This window comes from Leptonotus elevatus, chromosome 10 (genome assembly GCF_054856555.1).
Source record: "Leptonotus elevatus isolate MCC_2025b chromosome 10, RoL_Lele_1.0, whole genome shotgun sequence".
NCBI lineage: Eukaryota > Metazoa > Chordata > Actinopteri > Syngnathiformes > Syngnathidae > Leptonotus > Leptonotus elevatus.
In genome coordinates this window covers 15,659,634-15,682,074 of record NC_141248.1, presented here as the reverse complement: position 1 = coordinate 15,682,074, position 22,441 = coordinate 15,659,634, and the positions used below count along the sequence as shown (strand labels likewise).

Here is a 22,441-nt window from a genome sequence, read left to right as displayed (position 1 = left end):
ATTTGGACATTTTGCGTACATTCGACTATGTGACTACTGACTACATATCCCAGAAGACACTGCGCGACTATGTTGCGCGTCAATTTACTTCCGGTTATTTTCAATGTCACGCAAGAATGGTTTTGGGTTTAGTTTTGTTGCCCGAGGTGGCTGATAAGTCACAAACACACCCCTTTTGAGCCGTTTTAAACACTTCACACTGCTGTATATAAGGTAATGAATGTACTTTGTTGTGTTTACGTCTTTAAAATCTGTTCAATTTGCTGAACCTAGCTAGCCTGTACGTGCCTCTACACATATCACATTACAGGTGTGTTTACTACACGTAAATTGTACAGTATTATTCTTTAGTTCAATTACCAGAAAGAAAACGCCCGGTCCATGTATGTACTGTAATTTATTGGTTAGTTATTATGAAAGGAATATGCAAAAATTACATAACAATTTGTAACTTCATATCTATTCTATGTGCTGTACGTTTCACTAAAGACACCTGCAACGAATGACATATACACAAAAAAAATATTGCTGTATTGTTTACTGTAGCAATGGCAAAATACCCTTTACTACGCCAACATATTCCATTTCAGAAACTTCTCACTACACACCAGACAAAAATGTCACTATAAGCACAGAATGATGATGTACTTGTCTCAATTTACTCACACGTGAAAAAGCCTACTTGAGGAACAAAGATGCATTATCTATAGCAAGTACATCACAATTTTGGACCAAGCAATTGCGTGACGATTTGTATATACCCAATGTGATGCAGATGAGATTGCCATGCAGAGTTACAACACTGCACACAACATCCTCCATGAGGGCATCCTCAGCCCCCTTTGGGATGTTCGTCCCTGACTGCGACTCTATAGACAAACAACTCCTGCAGCAGCTCCAGGACTTTGTCTCCCGGGCCACACGGCTGTTCACCATCAGCGGCGCCGGTCTCTCCACTGAGTCGGGCATCCCAGATTACCGCTCGGAAGGCGTGGGCCTGTACGCCCGCACCGACAGACGTCCCATGCAGCATGTCGAGTTCGTCCGCAGCGCCAAGTCCCGTCAGCGTTACTGGGCGAGGAATTTTCTGGGGTGGCCGCAGTTCTCTTCGCATCAGCCCAACGCGGCTCACAGGGCTCTGCGGAAGTGGGAGGGGCAGGGCAAGCTGCACTGGCTGGTCACCCAGAATGTGGATGCTCTCCATTCAAAGGCAGGACAGAAAAGACTCACTGAGCTCCACGGATGTGCACATAGGTGACAAAGCATCACAATGATCATTTTTGTTTCTGATGTATTTACATGTCAGCTTTACATTACACAAAAATACAATAAAACTAATTTCACTTGAACTTAATGTTAACATTTTTCTACCCTCAGGGTAGTGTGTTTAGGCTGTGGCAGTATCTCGGCGAGAGATTTGCTCCAAAGGCGTTTCGTAGAGCTCAACCCAGACTGGAGGGCTAAGGCCGGGGCCGTGGCTCCGGACGGGGACGTCTTCCTGGAAGACGAGCTGGCTCTCCATTTCAGGGTTCCCTCCTGTGAAGTCTGTGGGGGGATACTGAAGCCTGAAGTTACCTTCTTCGGCGATGCGGTAAAGAAAGACACAGTGCAGTTTGTGCACAACAAATTAGCCGAGTCGGACGGAGTGCTCGTCATCGGGACATCGCTGCAGGTGAGTTTCACTCCAGGACGGAAAAATTACTTACCCATGGTGATTACACATGTGAACAAAATTGTTCAATCAAGCTGCTTGGAGATTAATTACGTTATTTCTCTGACCACTGTGTTTTTTTTCTTTCATTAAATGTGCTGATCTGTGGTTTTCCTCAGGTCTACTCAGGATACAGATTTTTACTGGCAGCCAGCGATCGAAAAATACCGGTCGCCATTGTGAACATTGGGCCTACGAGGGCAGACCATTTGGCCCAGTTGAAAGTGAGAGGCCGCTGTGGTGACGTGCTGTCAATCATTCAACCTCTATGAGGGCAATGTAAAACATGGAAATAGTCTTCAAATAGAAAAAAACTACCTCGACTTCACAGCTAGCCGGATTGCAAGGATGCAACGTCAAACGTGATCTTATGAGATTCAATTCAAGTGCTATAAAAAAAAGACTTTCAAATGTGATCATGTTCTGTTCTATTTCGACATATAATTTCTTTGCGGTTTTGCAGCTGTTACACACTTAACTGTCGTGTTAAATAAATACCTCCCTGACAATGTCAGTCAAAACTGAGCATTATAATCTTGAAAGGCAGAATTATTGATGCAGCTTTTGTGTTGGATCTCATTATGCAGGTGTGGACATTATTTAAGTACTTGGTTATGTTTTCTTTAATGTGGTACTTTCTTTAAAAAAATAAAAAAATACCACTGATTCAATAGATCAAATACTAAATGTGGAAAAAAAGCAAATTTGTCTTAACATTTTTATTTTACTTTTTTCCTGCTGAAATTGATCATGTGCCACATAAAAATGCACTTATAACTCAACCCTGGCCAAGGTACAAGTCATCTAGCTTGTCCTCATCTCAAATTTACTTAAACCTGGGATTAAATGTTCCCCATGCTGTAATAATAAACAAGTAGAAAAGGCTTCTTTAAAAGTTTAATGGGAGTCGTGAATACAAGATAATTTAGTCACAGACAGACTGACGGCAGAGTGACTGCAGACTGACAAACAGTGAGCTCTTTGTGGATATTTTGCTGCCGGAATCTCTCTTGAAGGCCAAGCTTCCACTCCTCCAGGTTGGGCAACGTGTCATTCTGTAGGACAGCTGGGATGCTGAATGAGTACAGGCAACATTTATGGTCGATTTCACCTGCCCGCCATGCTGCAGATGCCGTTGTCACCGTCAAGGGGGTCATAGCGAGGCAGTTTTCAAAGCTCTCGGTCTGGTCAAACCAGTAGATGGCGGGGTAACCCAGTAACAACCCAAAGACGGCGCTCAAGTTCCACTCATCTGAACCTTCTGCTACATAAATGCCTTTGTCAACATCCTTCGCTGCATCCAACCCACTTAGAAGAAAAAGGAGATGTTGTGCGATGCTCTTCAGCCCTGCTCTCACTGGCTCTATGATGGCGGGTTTCTCCAGTGAGTGGCAGACATCAATCACCACCGGGCCGCTATTGTGAAGCACCTTCTCTAGATTGGACCGCGTCGCACCCGGGTTAACAACGAAGCTGTTACCGTTCAAGTCCAAGGTGACAAGGGAGTCTGACACAAGTTGGGACGACTGACACCAGCGCAAATACCGATGCACCTGCTCTGCACTGGCGCTGTTGGCGTCATACAGCAGAGCGGGTTTCAAAGCCAAATCAACAGCTGAGAGTTGGGCAGCCACATCCAGACTCTGCGGGACGGAGAGAGATTTCCTTCCAGTGGACAAACATTTACGAGACGCAGCAACGAAGACCTCCCAAGTGTGCATAGCTTGACAAATTGGATGCAATTTAAATATGGTACGCTTCCTACACAGTTGAGGTACTTTACAATCTAAACAATAGCAGACTTAATGTTCTCAAGCCTGTACATGGGAAGGGGGGGGGGGGGGTGTCAACTGAATTATTAAAAACAGGATACATTTTAAACTAGGATCACAAAAAACTACTTTTCTTTACATCCTTTGTTTCTTCTTTTGTAGTCCAAGACACCTAAAAACAGCGTGATTCCGAAATATCAATATACATAAGTTAATTTAGTAAATGTCAAATTGAGTATAATGAATCTCACCAAATTATCTAGGATGTGACGGGGTTACGTGACAGGCTGAGGGGCCATCAAGTCAAAATCGGAGAGATTTCTTGCGACCCAAACACCGGCTGCAAACAACCCCAAGTTGACCAGAAGATTCCTGAAAGCAAAAATTAAAAACACGACACAAAATCACTCAACATTAATTATTTACAGAGTCTTTGTAATTTGATTATTCCCAATTAGAATCTTGTTTTTTTTTTTTTTATATATATTGTTTGTTAAAATACGCTCCAGTAGAAGTCATCAGTACTTCTTGCAACAACAACAACAACAAAGCTAAAAAGATAGAAAATAGCAATGATGAAAGTACAGTGACAGACAGAGAAATTAAATGCTCTTCAACTAGAAGGCATCTCCGTACAAGGTCAAAATCTGGTTTAAAAAATCTGATTCTATTCACTTATAATTGTTCAATGGTGGTTACCATAAAGATTTTAGATGACATAAAAAAAAACTATATTTATCCAATGCAGCACCCTGCGGCAAGGACAAACGTCTGCTGGCGAGATGCTAATGCTAGTAAAAAAATGCTAGCAGACACATGGTTTTAAAAACGCCTCACACTACTGTAACTCACCTCCTGAAATCATTTCTGTCTGTTGCAAATGTACATGCCGAACTAATCCAATCTGTTACGCTTGACGAGCCAGATGAGCTCTTTTTGCCCTCTACTCCGCTCATGATTTTAATAGCTGCACCCGGTGAAACTAGCTTAGGAACGAGGCTGTACACACCGGAAGTAGCACTGTTACCAGCTCACTACGGCGAGCGACGAGGCTTAAAGTTTCATATCGCATCGTTATTCAATCGCGCGTACGCGTGACGATGTCCGCCACACGTTATCGTCGCTTCCTCAAGTTGTGCGAGGAATGGCCCCGCGATGAAAACAAGAAAGGGCGAGATTTGGGAACGTTTCTCCGGCAGCGAGTGGCAGCTGCGTTCCGCGAGGGCGAAAACACACAGGTAGGGAACCGGCAACTCGGTTCCGCTGCTACATAGCAGGAAGCTAAAGCTAACTTGGAAACATTGAGCGGCCGGTTGACCTTGCTCGCCCTTATCTTCAATTAATTGTTGTAATTTATTCACGAATGTAGCATCATTGGTGTAACTGTTGTTTAAATTTTGCCTCCCCTGTATAAACTATGACGTTAATTATTCTAATAAATGTTACTGGTTAAAATAATAGCGACGTATTCTTTAGAGTAGCAGTAGTACATTATTTCCCCCACCATGAATACGTTTTTTTTGTTATTAGAGATAAACAGATCTATTTGTTTTATGTTCTATTTACCATAAGTGTAAAATTAATGCTGAAGTAATGGTCAAATTAATGATATATTTCAGCTTAATATCTTATACATTTATATTTTACTGTCAGAAATAAATATGGTTCCCTGTTAAGAGTGAAAGGGCATTTTCATTTCTTGCAGATAAATTCTGGCTTCATGTGTTGTTTTGTTTGTCTGTTTCCAGATCGCAGATACAGAGAAGTGTGATCAGACTTACGAAAGTCTGGCAAGAATTAATGCAAACACGTACAAACAGCGAGTAAGTAAAAATGGAGTCAAAAATATTATAATGACTTTTCTCAGCTTGTGTGCTATAAATATCGTGGAATGTTTCCAACTGCAACCTTTATGCTGCTTAATCTGCAAACACATTTTGTTACAATTTTCAACTGTCTTCAGGGATGTACAGCTTCAGAGGCTCCTTTATAAATTATGACCATTAAACATCTTAAGAATGTGATGTTGTCAATTAATTGTGAAAAATCTTAAAGTTTTGTTTGTTTCCTCTTAGTTTCCTCGCATGAGAGATACAAGCTTCACTGGAGTCACAGCAGAAGAGTGTAAATTAATGTTGTCAGGTAAGGACACAGTCGTTCGTCATTGCCTTCTCACTTGAACATCACATTAACATGGTATTTTCTCCTTTTCCTTTTTCATTGTTCAGGTGGGCAGCAGTCAGATGATGAAAAGAAGAGTTTGTGGAAAACATTAACAGAGAGGTTTTCCTCCAAGTCACCAGAGGACGTTGCAGAGAAAGCTCCTGACAAATAACATTTTATGCACTTATTTTGTTAATTCATATGGAAATAAAGATTATTATTGCTATCTTTGCTTTTCTTATTTACATTTAAAGTAAAAAAACAAAATAAAAACATTCATCCATGGATTTTATAATGTACTGTTTTACAAAAGAACTAAAAAAAATAGCACACGTTTGAATGGTGTGTGTGTGTAGGGGGGGGGGGGGGTAATTCCAAAAGTTATGTTTTGATGCAAGGAGCATAGCTTGGTATGTATATATCTTTAACAACGGTTTCTTTGCACTACGCGAAAACTAAAGAATAATCTTGACGCGTGGACAATCAATGCTTTATATAATCATGAATAATTTTATTTGGTTGGTTAAAAAAAAACAATCACAAGTGTCTTTCTGAGCGTGTGCAAACGGTCATTTGTCATCAACAAACCAGTCAAGTGATATCAATCCTATCAATTAGGGCTCAGAAAGCAAAAGCTTAGTGCAAAAAAAAAAGTTTTTGGTAGAAAAATTATTTTTAAAGGCCCCTGGACGGATAGATTCACATTCACATATGAAATGCTGATGCCGTTTGCTCGAGGCACACGAAAACATCTCCCGCCTTTTCTTCTACTCTTCTCTTTTCCCAGGGTTGTCTCTCCATATGCGGTAGCTGAGGGAGGTGGCCAGACACAACCAGGCCAGGTAGGGCGCCATGAGCCAAGTGGCCGTTCGGCTGATGGGATACCAGGACCACATTGTGGCGCCGACGGTCCCAGTTAGAAGCACAATCTCCATCAAGGCCTGATATCAGTTGTATGAGGTTAGACATCAAAATATAATAATTTTAATCACACGGGCGTGTTAAGATTACCAATTTGAGTTTATGTGCGCCAAAGAAGATGGGCGTCCAGGCCCAGTTGAGTGCCAGCTGCAACCCGTAGAGTCCCAGTGGAACCACCGCATCCTCTGTGAAACCTCCAAGTTCTTTCCACACCAGATAGGAGCCATAACTACGGGGCGGAAAAACCATGATATTATGCTTATATGAAAGTGTTACTTTGGCATAATTTTGTTACCCAGGAGCTATGTTGACGTTAATTTGAGGAGCTTCAATTAGACAAAAGTTGTACTTTGCTGCCATCTTGTGGCATTTTTGGAACAACGAAAATTGTCAGGACAGTTAACAGTGACCTTGCCTATCCACCACGAATAACGAGTCCACTGTATACAATATGAAAATATTATTTTGGTGTAAAGAACATTGCAGGGGAACATTGTAACCTCAATTTGGGATTTTTTGGGGGGGAATGTTGATGAACATGCTAACTCCTCACAGTAAGACCTATACAGAGATGTTTGACCCTCACCCCATTCCTGTATACAGACAGGTCCACACCACGGGGAACGCTGCATTCGGAGGCCGCCACCATGGTTTCTGCAGGGTGGGGTACCAGTTCTTCACCTCTTTTCGGGTGATGTAGCCGCCATACAGCCCTCCAAGGTGTGGCAGGGCGGTCATTCCAACCATGAGCCACATTCTAAAAGACAAAACAAAACACAATATATAAGCATAATTTTTTATTCAGTACCGTAACTTTATCTCATATGTTCATGTGGAAGGTGATTCTTGAAGTGAATGCTGTCAATACAAGAAAACTACCTTGGTGATTATACATGCAGGCGGTCCACTGTTACAACGAATTTCGAATCATACGTTACGGTGGTGACGTAACACGAATTAAGCAATTTATTAACACAACAGACTTAGGTCATAATAACATCAAATATTTTTTATAAAAAATGAATAGGCCATAAATATGAACCAATCGCATGAAAAAACAAAAATAAAATAAACGGAAAAAAACGACGCACATGTATTTCAGGTAAAATGAAACTATTGTTACTTGGGTAAATCTGTGAAAAACAATTGAAATTAATACTCACGCTCATGCTTTCCCCCCTGACTTATCAACAAAACGGAAAGCTACTATGCAGATACGCCAAACAGGAACCTGGCACCTGTGCACTACAGCCCGTCGTATTTTGCGAAAACAATGCTAAATAACGCAATTAAAAGCGCTGTTGCAGCAGGACTGGGCATTATGCAAACTAATTGCGTTACATAAATTGCACACACACACTTTTTTTAAGTCCCGAAATGCATTCTTCCGTCCTTGTAAGTGCAGTAAGTCAAGGTTCATTTGGTAACAGGCAAAGTTTTAGGCATGCTTCTCTTACCTCTCTTCCTTGTGTTGTTGGTCTTTTGCAAATCGTTACGGGCCGTAACTTACGGCCAGTTGCTTAGTTATAAGCACCGCAGTTTTATAAGCGTCAGGCTGTTGTCTTGTGATATAAATGTCTTAAATGGGCAGGGCAGCCTTATCTCAACTGTTCTCCCAGTCACTCCCAAGCTAGCATGTTTACAAAGATGAACACTCACGCCAAGAAGTAATCGCATTGTGCTTCCGGTTTGGCCGACGATTAATCCATTCACACCTCAGATAGCAAGGATGAGTAAAACGGTCAAAGGGTTTTGTTTCACCCTGGTTTAGTTCGTCTGCGATATAAAGGTATATCCGCCTTTTCATATTTATTTCCATTTCCAAAAATATTGTATATTACTTTACTTCTGAGTTTGAGTTTTTGAAATCACACATCGAGAATTCCCTGGATGCAGTAAGTTATTATCATACTGGCGGGGGAAAAACATGTATTTTCTGGTAATACATTTAGGGAGTCAATCAGATCATGTTAACACGAATAAATTATAATTATGCAACAAGGAACATCTCCTTTATCGGTTTAATTTTCAAATCTTTGTGTAGGTCTATGTAATATACTGCCCCTTATTGGTCACGGCGCGCACACCAGAAACAGAAGCGCAATGCTCATCATTGAATTGTCACGAATCATCACGATGTTTATTTACATTCTACCAAAATTAGTGATTACTCTATGTGTACTATACAGTAGTGGGTATTTTTTTATTATTATTATTTTTATTTTTTTTACTTATGAGCGTGGGCGCAGAACAAAATTAAATTTGTAAGTCAAGCACCACTGATGTGCCTTAATTGGTTAAATAAAAATTATTATTATTATTATTTTAAAGGCGGAACTATGTGTAAAAAGTCTTCAGACTACTACTTTACTTGTTCGAAAATGCCTCTGCCATAATATGCTAACTTCATATTTGTATAATTTTCAGGTTTTTTTCTTCCTCTAATATTTAGATCAGGGGTCAGCAACGTGGTGCCTGCGGACACCAGTTAGCCCGCAAGGACCACAAGAGTAGCCTGTGGGCCTGCTTCTTAGTGATGGGACATCGTAATGTTCTAATAATGTTGAAATCATTTGAAAATGTGAACACTGGCAGAGATTTATACAAATCAAGTTTTGCATATTGATATTTATCTGTTTCCTAACTATTGTGAAAAACTATTTATATGATCAGTGTTTTAACATAAATATATATAAATAATGATTCATAATAACATTATTAAAAGTAATCTGAGCAAATTGGTTATTTCAGAAGTGTGTATCAAACTGGTAGTCCGTCACATTAAACAGTAGCCAAGAAGTTGCTCTTACGTGTAAAAAAGTCGGGAACTCCTGATTTAAACTGTCCTGCAAAATAACTATTTTTTTTCTCTCAAAATGCTAATTAGACATTATGCGGACTTAAAAAGAAAGAAATAAAAAAGTCTAGGAATTGTGTGGGTTGATTTTCTGTAAAATTACAAATTTATTCCGGTAAAATTATTTTTTATTCCTATAATTACATGTTTTTCTTATAATATTTTGTATTTTTAATACAATATGACTTTTTAAAATGTCTTCTAATATTCTGACTTAAGACTCACGTATTTTTGTCCCTCGTAAGGTATCACAACTCACTTTTTTTTCCCCCTCGTAATTTTTTGACTTTATTAACATATCATTTTAAGTTTTTCTCGTAAAAACTTGAATGAAAACCACTTCGGTGATACATGGTGTAAAAAGTTTGAGAACCTCTTGTTTAAAACGTAAACGTTGACGAGGACTATTTCCAGCACGAACAGCGGATGGCGGCTGTCTGCGTGGCCCCTCCTCCCGCCCCGCCAGCCGGGCACACCTTTCCGCACCTCCGCGGTCCTCCAGCCTCTTTACCTTCTTGACGGCTTCCTCAACCTCGTTGTCTGCCTGTCAACTTTGACCCCCAGCCGCTCGTCAAATGTCACACAGCCAAGCCAGAGGCCCGTGCTGCAGTAGTGGGGGGGCGTCATAAGGTGGGAACGAGCTAGAGAGAGAAAGAGGGGGGCCGCGGGGGGAGGAAAAATAACAACATTATTACGGCTTTCACCGCATCTCGGCTCTACATCTCCGCGGGCCGAACTCTACAAATCCCCTCCGACTGGACGCCGCCGACACCTGCCTCACCGCGGCCACGCGCGCTCGGCGTCGGAAAGAGCAAATCGACGGTGGCAGACATGTGAGTAGCGGAGCGCCGTTTCTCCACTTGGGTGCTGCTAGGTGCTATCGGTAGCCTCAACACAGCCGCTCATTGCGCCGTTTAGCGTCACGGGCGGCGTGCTGTGGGAGCTCGCTGGGGGCTAATGGAGCGAGCTGACTGTGGTTTAAGTGCTCCCACGGATGCATGGATGGATGTCTCGATGGATGCAGGGAAATCCCATTGAGGCTCTGGATGGATGACAAGTCTGTTAACGTAGGCTAGCGCGCAGAGATTGAAGTGCGTGCGTGTGTGTGGATTCCAGCCACAGTCAGATGTGGAGGCCCGGCCCGGAGCGCTCACACTGCGGCGGGGGTGCATGTGTTTTGCTGGCCGGGCCGAGGAGCACATATGACGTGGGGGGAGGGGGGGGGGGGTCTGCAGCGTGACCACCAGGGCAGATGTGACCGGGCTTTGCTTGATTGTTGTCACAGAGGTGCAGCATTGTGTCGCTCGACTGCTTGCATAGTGATACACACACAAGCTATTGTTATGCACATTAAGTTTTCTTTTTGTGTAATTGCACGGTGGAGATTTTGAGGTTTGAACGCCTACATACCGCTAAACTTGATGCCTCAACACGTTTGTACTCATTAACTTGAGCTGCTGAGTCAATAACTGAGTCAGCCCTTCTTGAGTGGAAGGGGTAATGATACAAAAATAAATGACAAATTGTACATTTGTCACGTCCTGTTTCAAGTAAGCCTTATAGGATCATTTACTGACACAGTAACTCTGATTGGGGATTCCACCACAATTTATTAATGTACACAACAGTGTCCAGCTAACAGCACTGGACTGGAATGCCATTGTGATATTTATTTTTGCTGCGGAATGGCTACACATTAGACACATCATTAAATACTATTTTTTTCCATATTTTTTTGGCCGGGTACACGCCTACACAGTTATCTTGTGGTTAAGAATGAATTTGTCCTGATAATTGAGCCAGAAACGAGTCGGGCGGACAATCCGAAATCTCAAATGTGTTAAATATTGTATGTACAGCAAAAAAATCTTCATGTTTGCTCATGACTGTGAACGGATGTAGCCAATCAAACGACTCCACTGAAGAACAAGGAAGTGAGTGTAAATAAAAACAAACATGCAGGTTACTACGATAATGACACCAGACATTAACAGAATTTGAAAACTCACCTGTAGCTCAATTTTGCGTTTGGGATTTTTCCTTTAAAAAAAAAAATCACTTCCTGTCATGTGTCTTCTTCCATGTTGCTGTTCCGTCTCGTGTTTCTCAGTTGTTGCTAATCTTCTTCTTCTTCTTCTTCTTCTTCTTCGTTCTCACGTCATGAGTAAAAAAAACATTCTCAGTGAACGTCATTTCTTCTTTGCACTTTCAGGGACCATAACATGAAGCTTGTTATGAAGATGTCCATCCAACAAAGCAAGTGGCTTGTGACGACGACGAGGCCCAGCAGAAGATCCTGGGACTGAAGCGCGCGTCCCTTCTCACCGATGGCCTGGACTGAGTAAGCAAGATCTTGAAAAGCTTGTCGTACACAGACGGACGGTTATGTCGCTAATGATGCGTGGGTCAACGTGTGGCAGGTTTCAGCTGGCCCGCTGAAGCCATGGGGAGCTGTTGGAGCTGCCTGTACAGGGACCCCATCCGAGACAACCATCTCACCAAGTTTAAGGTTCATCATAGGTTCTCAATTGTTTGTACATTTAAAGGTGATTCATATCCGTCATTATGTTGATCATCTTTACCACTCATTGTGATTTTTCACAATAATTAGGAAACAAATATAAATACCATTTTTTTTTTAATAATTCTCGCTAACGTTTCTAGGAAATCACAATGTCCCATACCCGGTTAGAAAAGGCCCGCAGGTCCTTTGGCGATACCAGTATTGGGCGCCCTCTTGTGGTCATTTTATGATCAGGTACTAAAAATGAGAATAATAAAAAAAAAAATCCATTAATTTCTTGCAATTTTAAGGCAAATGCGATATTCGTCTTACGATCCCCATTACTCACAAATTATTGCTTTTCGCAACAGCGCTCGGTCCTTCTGCCCCAATCATAGCGTAGAGTTCACTATAATCAATTCTGAGTTCACAACGTTACATATCCCACATAATGCGATTCGCAGGTCATCAATGTGGACGATGAAGGCAACGAACTTGGCTCTGGTGTCATGGAGCTCACCCAGACTGAGCTCATTCTTCACACGCGCAAGCGGGACGCCATCAGGTGGCCGTACCTCTGCCTGCGCCGCTACGGCTACGACTCCAACCTGTTTTCTTTCGAGAGCGGGCGCCGTTGTCAGACCGGGCAGGGTGAGTGACGATCGTTTCATTTTTCAACTATTGGTACTTCTAATCTATTCTCACCAGGGTGACATCGCAGTTGCTCAGGTAACGAGCAATCGCGGCTAACTTATTTTCTGAAGCTGAGCCGTGATTGGTCGTTTTGTTTGACGGTTTTCCTCAGTGACGGGGTCAAATCATCCTGTGTAATTGTGCCGTCGTCGTGTTTCCCTGATTAGGAATATTTGCCTTCAAGTGCTCTCGGGCTGAGGAGATCTTCAACCTCCTCCAGGAGCTGATGCAATGCAACAGCATCAACGTGGTGGAGGAGTCCATGATGATGTCTCGCAGCGGCCACACGCCAGAGATGGAGATGTCTCGCACACCGCAGACGCCCAACAGTCAGTCCCACGGCCAACACACACACAAAATGACATGAGTGTTTTTACGTTGCCTCTTAGACCCGGCAGCACTTATTTCAGAACTCCTGCAACGGTCTGCATTTGCCATGAGTGCTCGAAAAAAAATTCCAGTATATGCTATGAGACCCACATCACCTTCACTTGTATATTTTGATGCATTTCATTGGCTAAGGGACTGAGAATTGGTCACAAAAACAACAAACAAAATGATGTATCCGCTTTCCCGGCAACAGCCCTCCCAGCTCTAGTGGTAGAAATGTGGTAATGCAATCCCGGCCTAAATTGGCTAGAGTGGGGGTCAGCAACCTTTCCTGTCAAAAGAGCCATTTTAGGCCAAATAAATAACAGAAAATCTGCCTGGAGCCACAAAATATTTGAACCTTCTGATAAGGAAAAAGTGCGTTAGTGTTAGTCTAATGTACTGAGGGCCCAAGAGTTAATTAGAGCTGCACCAAAACAGAACAATTTGCAACTTCCAATACTTTGAGATTTTTTATTCTTACCTTTAGTCTTCTGTTCATTGTTGTTGTTGTTATTATTATTATTATTGTTTTGTTTTTCACACTTGAGTGTCTAGTGCACTATATAAATCTGATGTATTATTATTATTTTTTTTTTTTAAAAGATTTTCTTCCTTGCTGTCAAATCTTTGACATTTTTGGCAAATTTGTATTTCTTTTTTGGACATGTTATGCCTATTTTTTTAATTTTTATTGTTATTTTGTTATAAACTACAGACATTTTTGGCAATTTTGTAAACCTTTAATGGCAGTTTTCAGGATTTCTTCTTTTGTTTTTGGACATTTTATAGCTACTTTTTAAATGTTTTAATTTCTGCATTTTTAATTAAATTCTCTGACATTTTTTGCAATTTTCCCCTTTTCCTCTTTCTTTTTAGACATTTTATGGTCACTTTTTGGACATTTTAATGTAATTTTCAAAAACTTTCATCTACCTTTTGTCACTCCTTTTCTGACAACTTAAAAATTTGTTCTCTGACATTTTTTGAATATTTAATTATTCATTTAAAAAAAATCTAAATCATTAATTCATTTTAAGAATATTTTATCTAAAAAAAAATAACACAGGAGAGGGACTAAAGAGCCCCATATGGCTGAAATCTGGGCTAGAGTAACTCCTTCTAAAACGCTATTCATACTGTGTAACGTCAAATAATCATCTCTTTTCTAAGTATTAAAAAGAAAAAATCCTGAATGTGCTTGCAGCTCCAGCCTTCCCTGTGCCGGCTTTTCCCAATGGATACCCTGGTTATCCAATCAGAGGGGATTCCTCTCAGCCTTCCCTTGCTGATGATCATGGACACAATCTGATGGCTTTGGAAGACCAGGTGGGATGTACAGTAACAGTAACCTCTCTAATCGGTGTCGATTTCAATTCTGCTTTGTTTCTCACCAGACCCACACGTATGTGAACACTGTTAGCATGGAGGGGGATCTCGCCATGCGTCACTGTGTGCACTCCCTACCCGAAGTGCGGCCCAGCACTTTCACCGAAACAACCCGAGTCGGCGGCCAAGGGACCGCGCAGTCGAACCTGCGGTGCTGTCCCCTCGAGGAGCATCAAGATCCCCAGGTGTTCCTCCAGCCGTCGTCGCAGGAGGTCAAGTTCATGCTGGGCCCCACTCCCGCTCAGCGCCATCTACTGCAAAGGGAGCGAGAGCGCGAGAGGGAGCGGCTGGCTCACGGCCCCCACAGCCTTCAGCCAGTAGAGGGCGCAACAGGCTCGGAGACGGACGGAGACGAGCCCTCCGTGCACATGTGCAACTCCCTCCCCTATCACCATTTCCATCACCACCCGCACCGGCACCCGTGCCACGAGCACCCGGACAGCTGCCGAGGCGGCGAGCTCACCTACGAGAACATCAACGGCTTGAGGAGCGGCCGGAAGCAGCGTCTGAGTCCCAGCAGCGTGTCCCAGTCGGTGGGCTCCAGCAGCAGCAGCAGCACCACCGGCGACAGTCACCCCCACGCCCTCCTGCACCCGCACGGCCCGTCCTCGCTCCCGCCGCAGGGCTACGGCTGCGAGAGGCCCGCAGGCGGAGGCCACCGCCGGACGGCCCTGCTCAACTACGAGAACCTGCCCTCGCTCCCCCCCGTGTGGGAGTACAGCGCCCTGCAGCGCGACGACGAGCAGGAAGACGACGACGACGAGGTGGACGAGGAGGAATACGAAGAGGAGGAGGAAGACTTCGACGAGTACGAGTTCTCGGAAGGCCCCGAGACCACCAACGGGTACCACGCGGACGGGCGGGGCATCCACAGGGATGCCCTGCAGAACTACGTCAACACCGAGCAGGTGCAGCCGCCCAGAATGCGACACAGCTGCCCGCCGCATCCACGGCCGTGCCAGCCCGACAGAGGGGGGCGCATATTTAACTTTGACTTCCGCAGACGCTCCAGGTCAGGGGTCGGAGTGTGCGAGCACGGGCACATGCCTCCGTCGCGGCAACTCAACTACATCCAGGTGGACCTTGAAGGAGAAGCTCTGGGCGCCGGCGGAGGCGGGGGCGGACCGCCGCACCAGCGCCTGCCGCCCCAAAATTGCGGCCCGCAGGTGCCCCGGCGGAGCGAATGCTACGCCGTCATCGACCTGAAGAAGACGGCGGCCATGTCCAACCTGCAAAAAGCTCTGCCCAGGGATGACGGCACTTCCAGAAAGACTCGCCACAACAGCACAGACCTGCCTCTGTAAACCACCATGAGGAGCAGACGTGAAAGGCTCATCCTCATTTTAGCACACCGGAACCCTCCGCTGTCATCCGTCCACATTTCCACTGCGGAGCTAAGACAGTACAGGTACCAGATTCGAACCCTACTGTATCTGTGTGTAGGAAAGGGAACATCTCCGGGACAATTTTGCCATTTTATGCTGTTATTTATTAGCTGTGTTGTGACGTTCTGTCCAGAGTTCCACTTTCGAGCGCAGATACTGTTTGCTTGGTTTCCAACGAGTGAGCATATTGATAACATGCTGAGCAATGAGAACGGAGACATCCGTGGAGTGGAAGCAGCCATTTCCATTGTGTAGCTTAATTACGATCCCCAAATCGTTTCCCTTCTATTGTTGCGTTCATGTATTTCCCCAGCTAGCACATCCACGTGACAGCTACTCACTTCCCCCTTGAAAGTCCAGACATACTAAGGTGTAGCCTGCCATTTATTTTGAAGACGTTCCTGGCCGTCGTCCGTCCCTCGTGGCCGCTTGTTATTTATTCATATATGCCAGTACAGCAGTTTGCACACAATCCTATGGAATTGTATTCTTCGGATTTTAGAGAGTTTTCACAATCACAAAAAAAAAAAAAAGGAACTAACTGAGGTTGAGATGTTCTTGGAGAATTCAACTAAGCTGAAGGGACAAGTAGCACAAGTGAATCCGGTGAACCCCGTCCCTCTCCCAAGTAGCATATCACCCTCCATCGCACCTTCATCCACAGCGTATGATAATGTGCTTTGTGGGAACGCTGTTTATTTCAACATCCACGCCAGCTGAGCCACAGGTTTCGCATTTATGGGGGGGAAAAAAAAAGGGGGCAACATATTGTATTTCATAGCCAGCATTTGCAGTTCCTTTAAATGTTTGCAGGACAACATCCTCTGTAGCCTCCCAGAGTGGCATTCATCTTATTAGCCTCGCCTAAAATGTGCTGATTCGTCACTCTGCCCATCATCAGGTATGAATGGTCTGCGTAAAAGGTAATCAAATCTATCATTTTATATTTCTAATCACTGTTATACGCAAGTTTAGTGAGATATCTATTTATTTATTTCATTATTTATTTCTTCTCTTGTTTAATTAAGTGTATTATTATTGTTCCGTGTGATAACCAGCATTTTCTTTTTCTGTATTCCAGTTAATCTGGAGACCAAAGTTTTATTTATTACTGGTCCGTGTGTGAGTCTGTTTAACTAAAGAGAGACTTTATTTTAAGTGCCAAAAATGTAAAAAAAAAAAAGATGTAATGAAATCAAAGGTGCCAATCGTAGAAAACTAGTAGGGCTGTCGAAATGATAAGTAAGGGGATGCAAACTTGAAAGAGAAATTTTCAGAAACGTTGAGAGAAAAAAAGAAGAAGAAGAAAGAAGCACATTTCACCTCATCCATCCATCCATCAACCGCCATATTGGAGTGATGCATGGAAATGATTGCTGCTACATGTACATACAGATTACAGATACAGTGGCCCATGTAAGGGACCGTCCTCGTTTCTATGACAACCTGCTGTGTGTGTTTGCCATCTTTTGGCCGTATAGTGTTAGGTACGCAAAGTAGCATTGTTTTTGTCTCAACAGTGGAAATATAACTAGAGAAGCTATTTTCTCCTCTCTGGCTAAAACTTTTTTATTCATTTTTTATTTAAGATGATTTTACTGACAAATTAGCTGAGCAAGGCTCACCGATTTGAAATGCTTTTATTTTTTAATTTTTGCCTCCTACAAATACAAATGTCCCCGTTTTTCAATAGGGGACTTGTTGCTTCTTTGTTGTTCACAGTGGAACCTCAAAAGCAATCTGACCGGAACACTAAGCGAGGATCTGGAAAATGAGACCAAGATAAATGATTTCAAAACCATTAATGAGACCTATAACTTGTACAATTCATGTTAAATGGGAGTCAGCGCACAACTGCCAGCCTTTTAAGTGCCTCCAATTAACCTCAAAAAAAATTCAAGTATTCTTAGAAGATTTTCTAGACATTTTAAGGTAAAAAAAAAGTTCAGATTTGGTTGTTGTTGTTTTTTTTTGGTACCATGAGGCTTGTGTTTTGCCACCCAACCCCCGTAGCCCAGACATAAGTATGAAGACGTGAAATTGTTGTCACATATACTTGACAGCCAGCACTTGTCAGAAATGTCTGGAGCTCCATCAGCGTTGCTGTCTGTGGCCCTCTTGGCAGCCTCCATGACCATTTTTCTTGTCATCGATTTTGGATGCATGTCCAGTTTTTTTGTAATGTTGTGCCATATTTTCCCCACTTAATGGTGATGATTGTCTTCACAGTGTTTCACTGTAACTCTTAATGCCTTGTACTTATGCCTTTTGACCAATCTGATGATGTGGAAGCAAAATGTCAGGAACATCTGAACTTTGCTTGGGATTAATCAGAGGCACTTGAAATGGTGGTTGTATAATTGGGGGGGAGGGGGGCTCAAACTGTCACTATCAAACTACAATCCACTTCTTAAGTTAGCCATGTTGTATTTAAGCAGCATGGGACAGAGGTGCACAGACCAAATGTGGCTAGTTTCTAGAAGCAATCAAGTTGACTGTGCGCTCTCCTGTTTTGTTATGTTTAAAAAATGGAAATCGCCTTAACGATTATGCTAACTTTCCAGTCTATGTCTCGTTCTTGTATTAAGCAACCAGCGTATGTACGGAATGTGGGTACGCTTTCCCATTCTGCATCCATTTCTGACTTCAATTGTTTTCATTAGATTTTATCAAACAAAAATCATTTGACTTCAGAGGCACATTTTTCCTTTAGGGCATTTGACTTTGGAAATTCCACTCTAATTCAGACATCTTTTATTTTATTTAATATTTTAATGTTTGATCGTTTTGGTTTACACAACCCACAAGGTTAAATTGTCATAAAAATGACAACGGATGTTGTTTCGGACATTCTATTAAATTCTCATGAGAACATTATACATGCATACATTCCCAACACAAAAGCCTTAAAAATCCAAAAGTAGAAGTTATAATTAGTGTTTTTGTTTTTAAAAGCCAATTTGTCTTAGTTGGAATTGTTCAACATGATCCACTGAAAAGATGTTTACATTTGCAATAAGGGAGTTCTTGTTTAGTTAAAGTAGAGTGAAGCGTTAACTGGTAGTCTAGAGAGCAGTGAGCTCCTTGTCGTCTACCATCTTGCCTGTTGTCTATGTTCAGCCACCTCTTTTTATGTTCACGTTTCAGTCTTTATATAATAATTTTTCATGATTGTATGATGTTGTGTTGTGCTTCAATTGTCATTTTCCAGTGCCATATACTAGGTCAAGAGTTTTTAGACATTTAATGTCCAGTGCAGTTGTGCCTTGAGATAAGAGTTTAATTCATACAGGGCCTCTCATATTTCCTTTTCCCATTAAAATGAGTGGAAATGACATAAATCAATTTCAGCTTCCCCCAAAAATGTAATGTGTAAATTTCATAAGAAAAATAACACTGTACAGTATTGTACTTTACAAAAACACACAGTAATGACATAAGTGTAGAATAGAACAGAATCTAAAGTTACACAGTTTTTGCCAATTATTATTATTTTTTCAATTCAGTGGATATTGGGCTGATCCTTTTGGTGAGTGCGCCTTGGCCACCAGGGGGCAGCATACTACAGACGTATGCAGAGCCATATATAGAGAGAGTTTGGCCAAATCGCACAACAGCGTGAGAAATCACACTGCGATTGGTCAACTGCTGGTCACATGACATGGACACCGTCTTGTTACCCTGCTGAAATCATGTGTTACGCCACCATTCGTTCATATTTTACTATTTGTTAGCATTAAGCTAATTGGCCTCATCTAAAGCAAAGCTATATGTGTTTGTTTTAAATACACATTCCATTCTCTGTTTTATGGTTAGTTTAACAATAAACATCAACATCAAACATTTTTTAAAAGTTGATCTTCGCTTGTCTCTCGAGGCACCGCTGTATTGTATATGCCGACATTATGTATTCTTGCAAGTCATTTAGCCTGAAAATGTTTGTGAAAACCCTGCACACAAGGTCACCATTGCCTGAATTCATCATTGGCCTTGAGTGGTCGTGTTCTCAAAATGTTATCCATGACGTCACTGTGTACATAACGCAGCAACCTCGCCGCCACCCACTCAGCTACATCTCCCATAATCTAGCAACTATGTGAATTAATATTTGAAGCGCACGCAAGTGGCTCTCTCGATGACAGCTGACGCCGTCAAAGTGTGTCTCTCACAGTCATAGTCTCGTTCTTGGGTGTTTATGCCTCAGGCATCCGACACCCGGGGGCCCTGCGGTCAAAATGGCTTCTGCCTGTGTTATCTGAAGGGCAAGATAACATCTCTCCTCGCGAAGTTCCTCAAACTCAATTTATCAAGCGGGTTGTCAAACCAAAAGGGCTTGCTCTGTGTTTACCGTTTAAACATGAACTTGTATTCTCTAGAAATCCATTTCAAGAGTTTTCTCACTGTGCCTTTCATATGGACGCTGGGGGCAACATAGCCGCTGTTGTTTGAGGTTGGCCTATTGTCAAAAAAGAGTGAAGGTAACAGTGTGACATTTAAGGATTTACTCATTTATTATTCTACCCTCATGCCTGTATTGTTGATTTTGAAAGCAGATTCATTGAGTGGCTTGGAGACTGAACGTGCACAGTCTGCACTGTAAAAGCTCAACTGATCCCAGTCTGGTTGTCTCGTGTTTGTCCAAGTGTAAACAAGAAAAAGATAAACACAAAAGCTATGCTGGTTTATTGGACAAAAGCTTGCTAACAACTTGCGTAGACTCCTCAAAGTCTCTCCTCGCAACACGTGATGTACCACAAGTCCACTTTATTTTTCCTCATCTGTGTGTTGATTTAAGAAGAAAATATTTGACACAAAGATTAGCTCGCTAACGACACTTTGCAAAGCCAATTGTGAGATGAACTGACTTGATAGTCTAAATCAGGGGTGTCTAAGGCCCGGGGGCCCATTAGTGGCCTACTGTCTTGCTTTTAAGTGGCCCGTGTGATATACTAAAAATTACATTTGTTACCAATACATTTTGTTATATTTACTGTAGAGATTTTCTAAATATACAAAAATGCTAATGAACTAATCTAATAACATTTCATAACACTGTGGTGAATGTTTTTTTTATTTTTATTTTTTATTATTATTTTTAATACAAGCCAAAATGGTTTCCTCCTTGTTTTGCTCTGTGCCAAGGTCCAAATTGTGAACATATCACATAAATGAGTCTCAAGTAACTGCAGATTGCTCCTCTTTTGGTTCTGATGCTAGAATTCAACTCCTGTTTAGAGCAGGGGTTGATATTTTTTTGGTGGGTTACAGGGTCTCTGACCACCCTAAAATCTTGTAAAAATCCTAAACTATTTCCGTTATAGGAATCTGTTTACGTAGCAGTTAAAAAAACAACAACAAAAAACAGTAATGTATAAAATATGCAATTGCTTTATTGATAGATTTTTATGTGCTTGATAAAAAAAATAAAAGTTACCCTTGGGGAAAAAGTTCAGACACCCCCTGGTCTTAATTTGATAACTAATTTCATTGGTGTTTCCCAACCTTTACTAAGCCAAAGCAAATATTTTACATCACAAAAATGTCAGAAAAAGTGAATACGCAGGTTAATGATGTCGTTTCTGCCACCTAGTGGAAGAACATTTAATTGTTCTCATTGTCATTATACGTCAATGACGCTGGTGTGTCATTAATAATTTTCGGACCAATGAATTAGAATTGGATCATTTCCCCCACTGCCTTACATTGCAGCCTAAAGAAAATTAGCATACTGTAGCATTTAATGAGTCCAGTTATAAGATCATTAATTGTGCCAACCCGATTCCTCATCAGCTAAACTTAAGAATGTCTTTTTATTTATGTATTCTTTATTTTCAAGTACTTTTCCTACATGAAACTGGTAGAAATGTGAAGTCAGCTTGCAAGAGAAGCAGACAAAAAGGCATAGCAACACGCTTTTCACCCAATTTCATCATTTTGACCATTTTCGTGTCATACCCGCTAAATCATGATCATGCTACAAAGTAAATATCAGATAACAGTATATAATGATATTCTGTATGTTATTTTGTTGGTTTTTATACAAAAGTATCATCGCCACTAGGGAGTGATGTACTGTACGGGTCAGAGCTGTTCATCCGGTTGTCGCGTGCGTGTGTGCGCGCGTGTGTGCGCGCGCGTGTACATGAAGGCTGCATTACTTTCCTTTTTGAAAGAGTGTCAAATATGCTTGAGCATGTAAAATTTGGGATAGGGGCTCGTGAAGCGAATGCAACACAGACAGATGAAATCATTGCGATGCACTAGGGAAACATTTATTTTTGTTTTGTCTCAGTTTGCAATTAAGTGTTTGTTGAATGTGTCTGTGTGCATCCATGGGTGACGGTCTGATATAGCCATTAGAAGCCCCTTTGCTTCATTTGTTGGACTGTCAAAATGGACATAGGGTGTGATTTTTGCCCTCTTGAATCATTCCACACGCAGATGACTTTTCCTTGTCTGCTCTCCTCTCGATTGATCATCTCCTCAGAACATAGTGAGCCTGACTTGGGGACTATTATCATTTATAGAGTGTGGATTTGTCCAAGATGTACAAGTCAATGTAATTCCAATATTAAAAATGATGCCATGAAAATATCTTATTGTGCATTAAAGCAGTGTCAACTTTTCTTGCCATACTTTTTTTCTGTGAATCTCTTATGATCTGCTTGTAGGGGCAAT

At 42.0% G+C, this 22,441-nt stretch overlaps 6 protein-coding genes across 7 annotated transcripts; 3 read left to right on the top strand and 3 right to left on the bottom strand.

The window, feature by feature from the left end:
* Nucleotides 1-75: 75 nt before the first annotated feature.
* Nucleotides 76-2,236, top strand: sirt4 (sirtuin 4). Its single transcript, XM_086087747.1, has 4 exons — nt 76-213; nt 776-1,254; nt 1,378-1,672; nt 1,831-2,236. The coding sequence occupies exons 2-4, from the start codon at nt 776-778 to the stop codon at nt 1,981-1,983; spliced, it is 927 nt and encodes a 308-aa protein (XP_085943873.1). The 5' UTR covers nt 76-213; the 3' UTR covers nt 1,984-2,236.
* Nucleotides 2,237-2,595: 359 nt separating this feature from the next.
* c10h1orf74 (chromosome 10 C1orf74 homolog) lies at nt 2,596-3,432 on the bottom strand. Its single transcript, XM_086087748.1, has one exon. The coding sequence runs from the start codon at nt 3,430-3,432 to the stop codon at nt 2,641-2,643; it is 792 nt and encodes a 263-aa protein (XP_085943874.1). The 3' UTR covers nt 2,596-2,640.
* A 74-nt stretch (nt 3,433-3,506) lies between these two features.
* On the bottom strand, nt 3,507-4,524 carry tomm6 (translocase of outer mitochondrial membrane 6 homolog (yeast)). The gene is made up of 3 exons (XM_086087750.1): nt 4,336-4,524; nt 3,735-3,855; nt 3,507-3,655 (listed from the first exon to the last, which is right to left on the bottom strand). The coding sequence occupies exons 1-2, from the start codon at nt 4,437-4,439 to the stop codon at nt 3,759-3,761; spliced, it is 201 nt and encodes a 66-aa protein (XP_085943876.1). The 5' UTR covers nt 4,440-4,524; the 3' UTR covers nt 3,507-3,655; nt 3,735-3,758.
* Nucleotides 4,521-5,933, top strand: uqcc2 (ubiquinol-cytochrome c reductase complex assembly factor 2). The gene is made up of 4 exons (XM_086087749.1): nt 4,521-4,721; nt 5,232-5,306; nt 5,559-5,625; nt 5,712-5,933. Exons 1-4 carry the CDS (start codon nt 4,584-4,586, stop codon nt 5,816-5,818), a joined length of 387 nt encoding a protein of 128 aa, XP_085943875.1. The 5' UTR covers nt 4,521-4,583; the 3' UTR covers nt 5,819-5,933.
* Nucleotides 5,934-6,133: 200 nt separating this feature from the next.
* On the bottom strand, nt 6,134-8,230 carry tspo (translocator protein). Its single transcript, XM_086088145.1, has 4 exons — nt 8,025-8,230; nt 7,154-7,324; nt 6,658-6,796; nt 6,134-6,587 (listed from the first exon to the last, which is right to left on the bottom strand). Exons 2-4 carry the CDS (start codon nt 7,321-7,323, stop codon nt 6,414-6,416), a joined length of 483 nt encoding a protein of 160 aa, XP_085944271.1. The 5' UTR covers nt 7,324; nt 8,025-8,230; the 3' UTR covers nt 6,134-6,413.
* Nucleotides 8,231-9,742: 1,512 nt separating this feature from the next.
* frs3 (fibroblast growth factor receptor substrate 3) lies at nt 9,743-22,396 on the top strand. Of its 2 annotated transcripts, XR_015096392.1 has the most exons (8): nt 9,743-10,257; nt 11,637-11,765; nt 11,845-11,933; nt 12,392-12,578; nt 12,788-12,949; nt 14,197-14,318; nt 14,387-15,786; nt 16,577-22,396. XR_015096392.1 is itself a non-coding variant. In XM_086088138.1 (7 exons), exons 3-7 carry the CDS (start codon nt 11,868-11,870, stop codon nt 15,680-15,682), a joined length of 1,833 nt encoding a protein of 610 aa, XP_085944264.1. In that variant the 5' UTR covers nt 9,743-10,257; nt 11,637-11,765; nt 11,845-11,867; the 3' UTR covers nt 15,683-22,396. The 2 variants fall into 2 exon arrangements, 1 of the variants encoding a protein (XP_085944264.1); XM_086088138.1 differs by having other exon boundaries at nt 14,387-22,396.
* The last annotated feature ends 45 nt before the right edge of the window (nt 22,397-22,441 follow it).

Coding starts and splice junctions, on each gene's coding strand:
- sirt4 (XM_086087747.1), top strand. CDS start 776: ATGAGATTGCCATGCAGAGTTACAACACTGCACACAACATCCTCCATG. Junction 1,255..1,377: donor CTCCACGGATGTGCACATAG/GTGACAAAGCAT, acceptor TTCTACCCTCAG/GGTAGTGTGTTTAGGCTGTG. Junction 1,673..1,830: donor TCATCGGGACATCGCTGCAG/GTGAGTTTCACT, acceptor GGTTTTCCTCAG/GTCTACTCAGGATACAGATT.
- c10h1orf74 (XM_086087748.1), bottom strand. CDS start 3,432: ATGCACACTTGGGAGGTCTTCGTTGCTGCGTCTCGTAAATGTTTGTCC.
- tomm6 (XM_086087750.1), bottom strand. CDS start 4,439: ATGAGCGGAGTAGAGGGCAAAAAGAGCTCATCTGGCTCGTCAAGCGTA. Junction 3,856..4,335: donor GACAGAAATGATTTCAGGAG/GTGAGTTACAGT, acceptor TTTTGCTTTCAG/GAATCTTCTGGTCAACTTGG.
- uqcc2 (XM_086087749.1), top strand. CDS start 4,584: ATGTCCGCCACACGTTATCGTCGCTTCCTCAAGTTGTGCGAGGAATGG. Junction 4,722..5,231: donor GCGAGGGCGAAAACACACAG/GTAGGGAACCGG, acceptor GTCTGTTTCCAG/ATCGCAGATACAGAGAAGTG. Junction 5,307..5,558: donor CAAACACGTACAAACAGCGA/GTAAGTAAAAAT, acceptor GTTTCCTCTTAG/TTTCCTCGCATGAGAGATAC.
- tspo (XM_086088145.1), bottom strand. CDS start 7,323: ATGTGGCTCATGGTTGGAATGACCGCCCTGCCACACCTTGGAGGGCTG. Junction 6,797..7,153: donor TGTCTGTATACAGGAATGGG/GTGAGGGTCAAA, acceptor TCCGCCCCGTAG/TTATGGCTCCTATCTGGTGT. Junction 6,588..6,657: donor GCGCACATAAACTCAAATTG/GTAATCTTAACA, acceptor AACTGATATCAG/GCCTTGATGGAGATTGTGCT.
- frs3 (XM_086088138.1), top strand. CDS start 11,868: ATGGGGAGCTGTTGGAGCTGCCTGTACAGGGACCCCATCCGAGACAAC. Junction 11,934..12,391: donor ACCATCTCACCAAGTTTAAG/GTTCATCATAGG, acceptor TGCGATTCGCAG/GTCATCAATGTGGACGATGA. Junction 12,950..14,196: donor CACACCGCAGACGCCCAACA/GTCAGTCCCACG, acceptor ATGTGCTTGCAG/CTCCAGCCTTCCCTGTGCCG.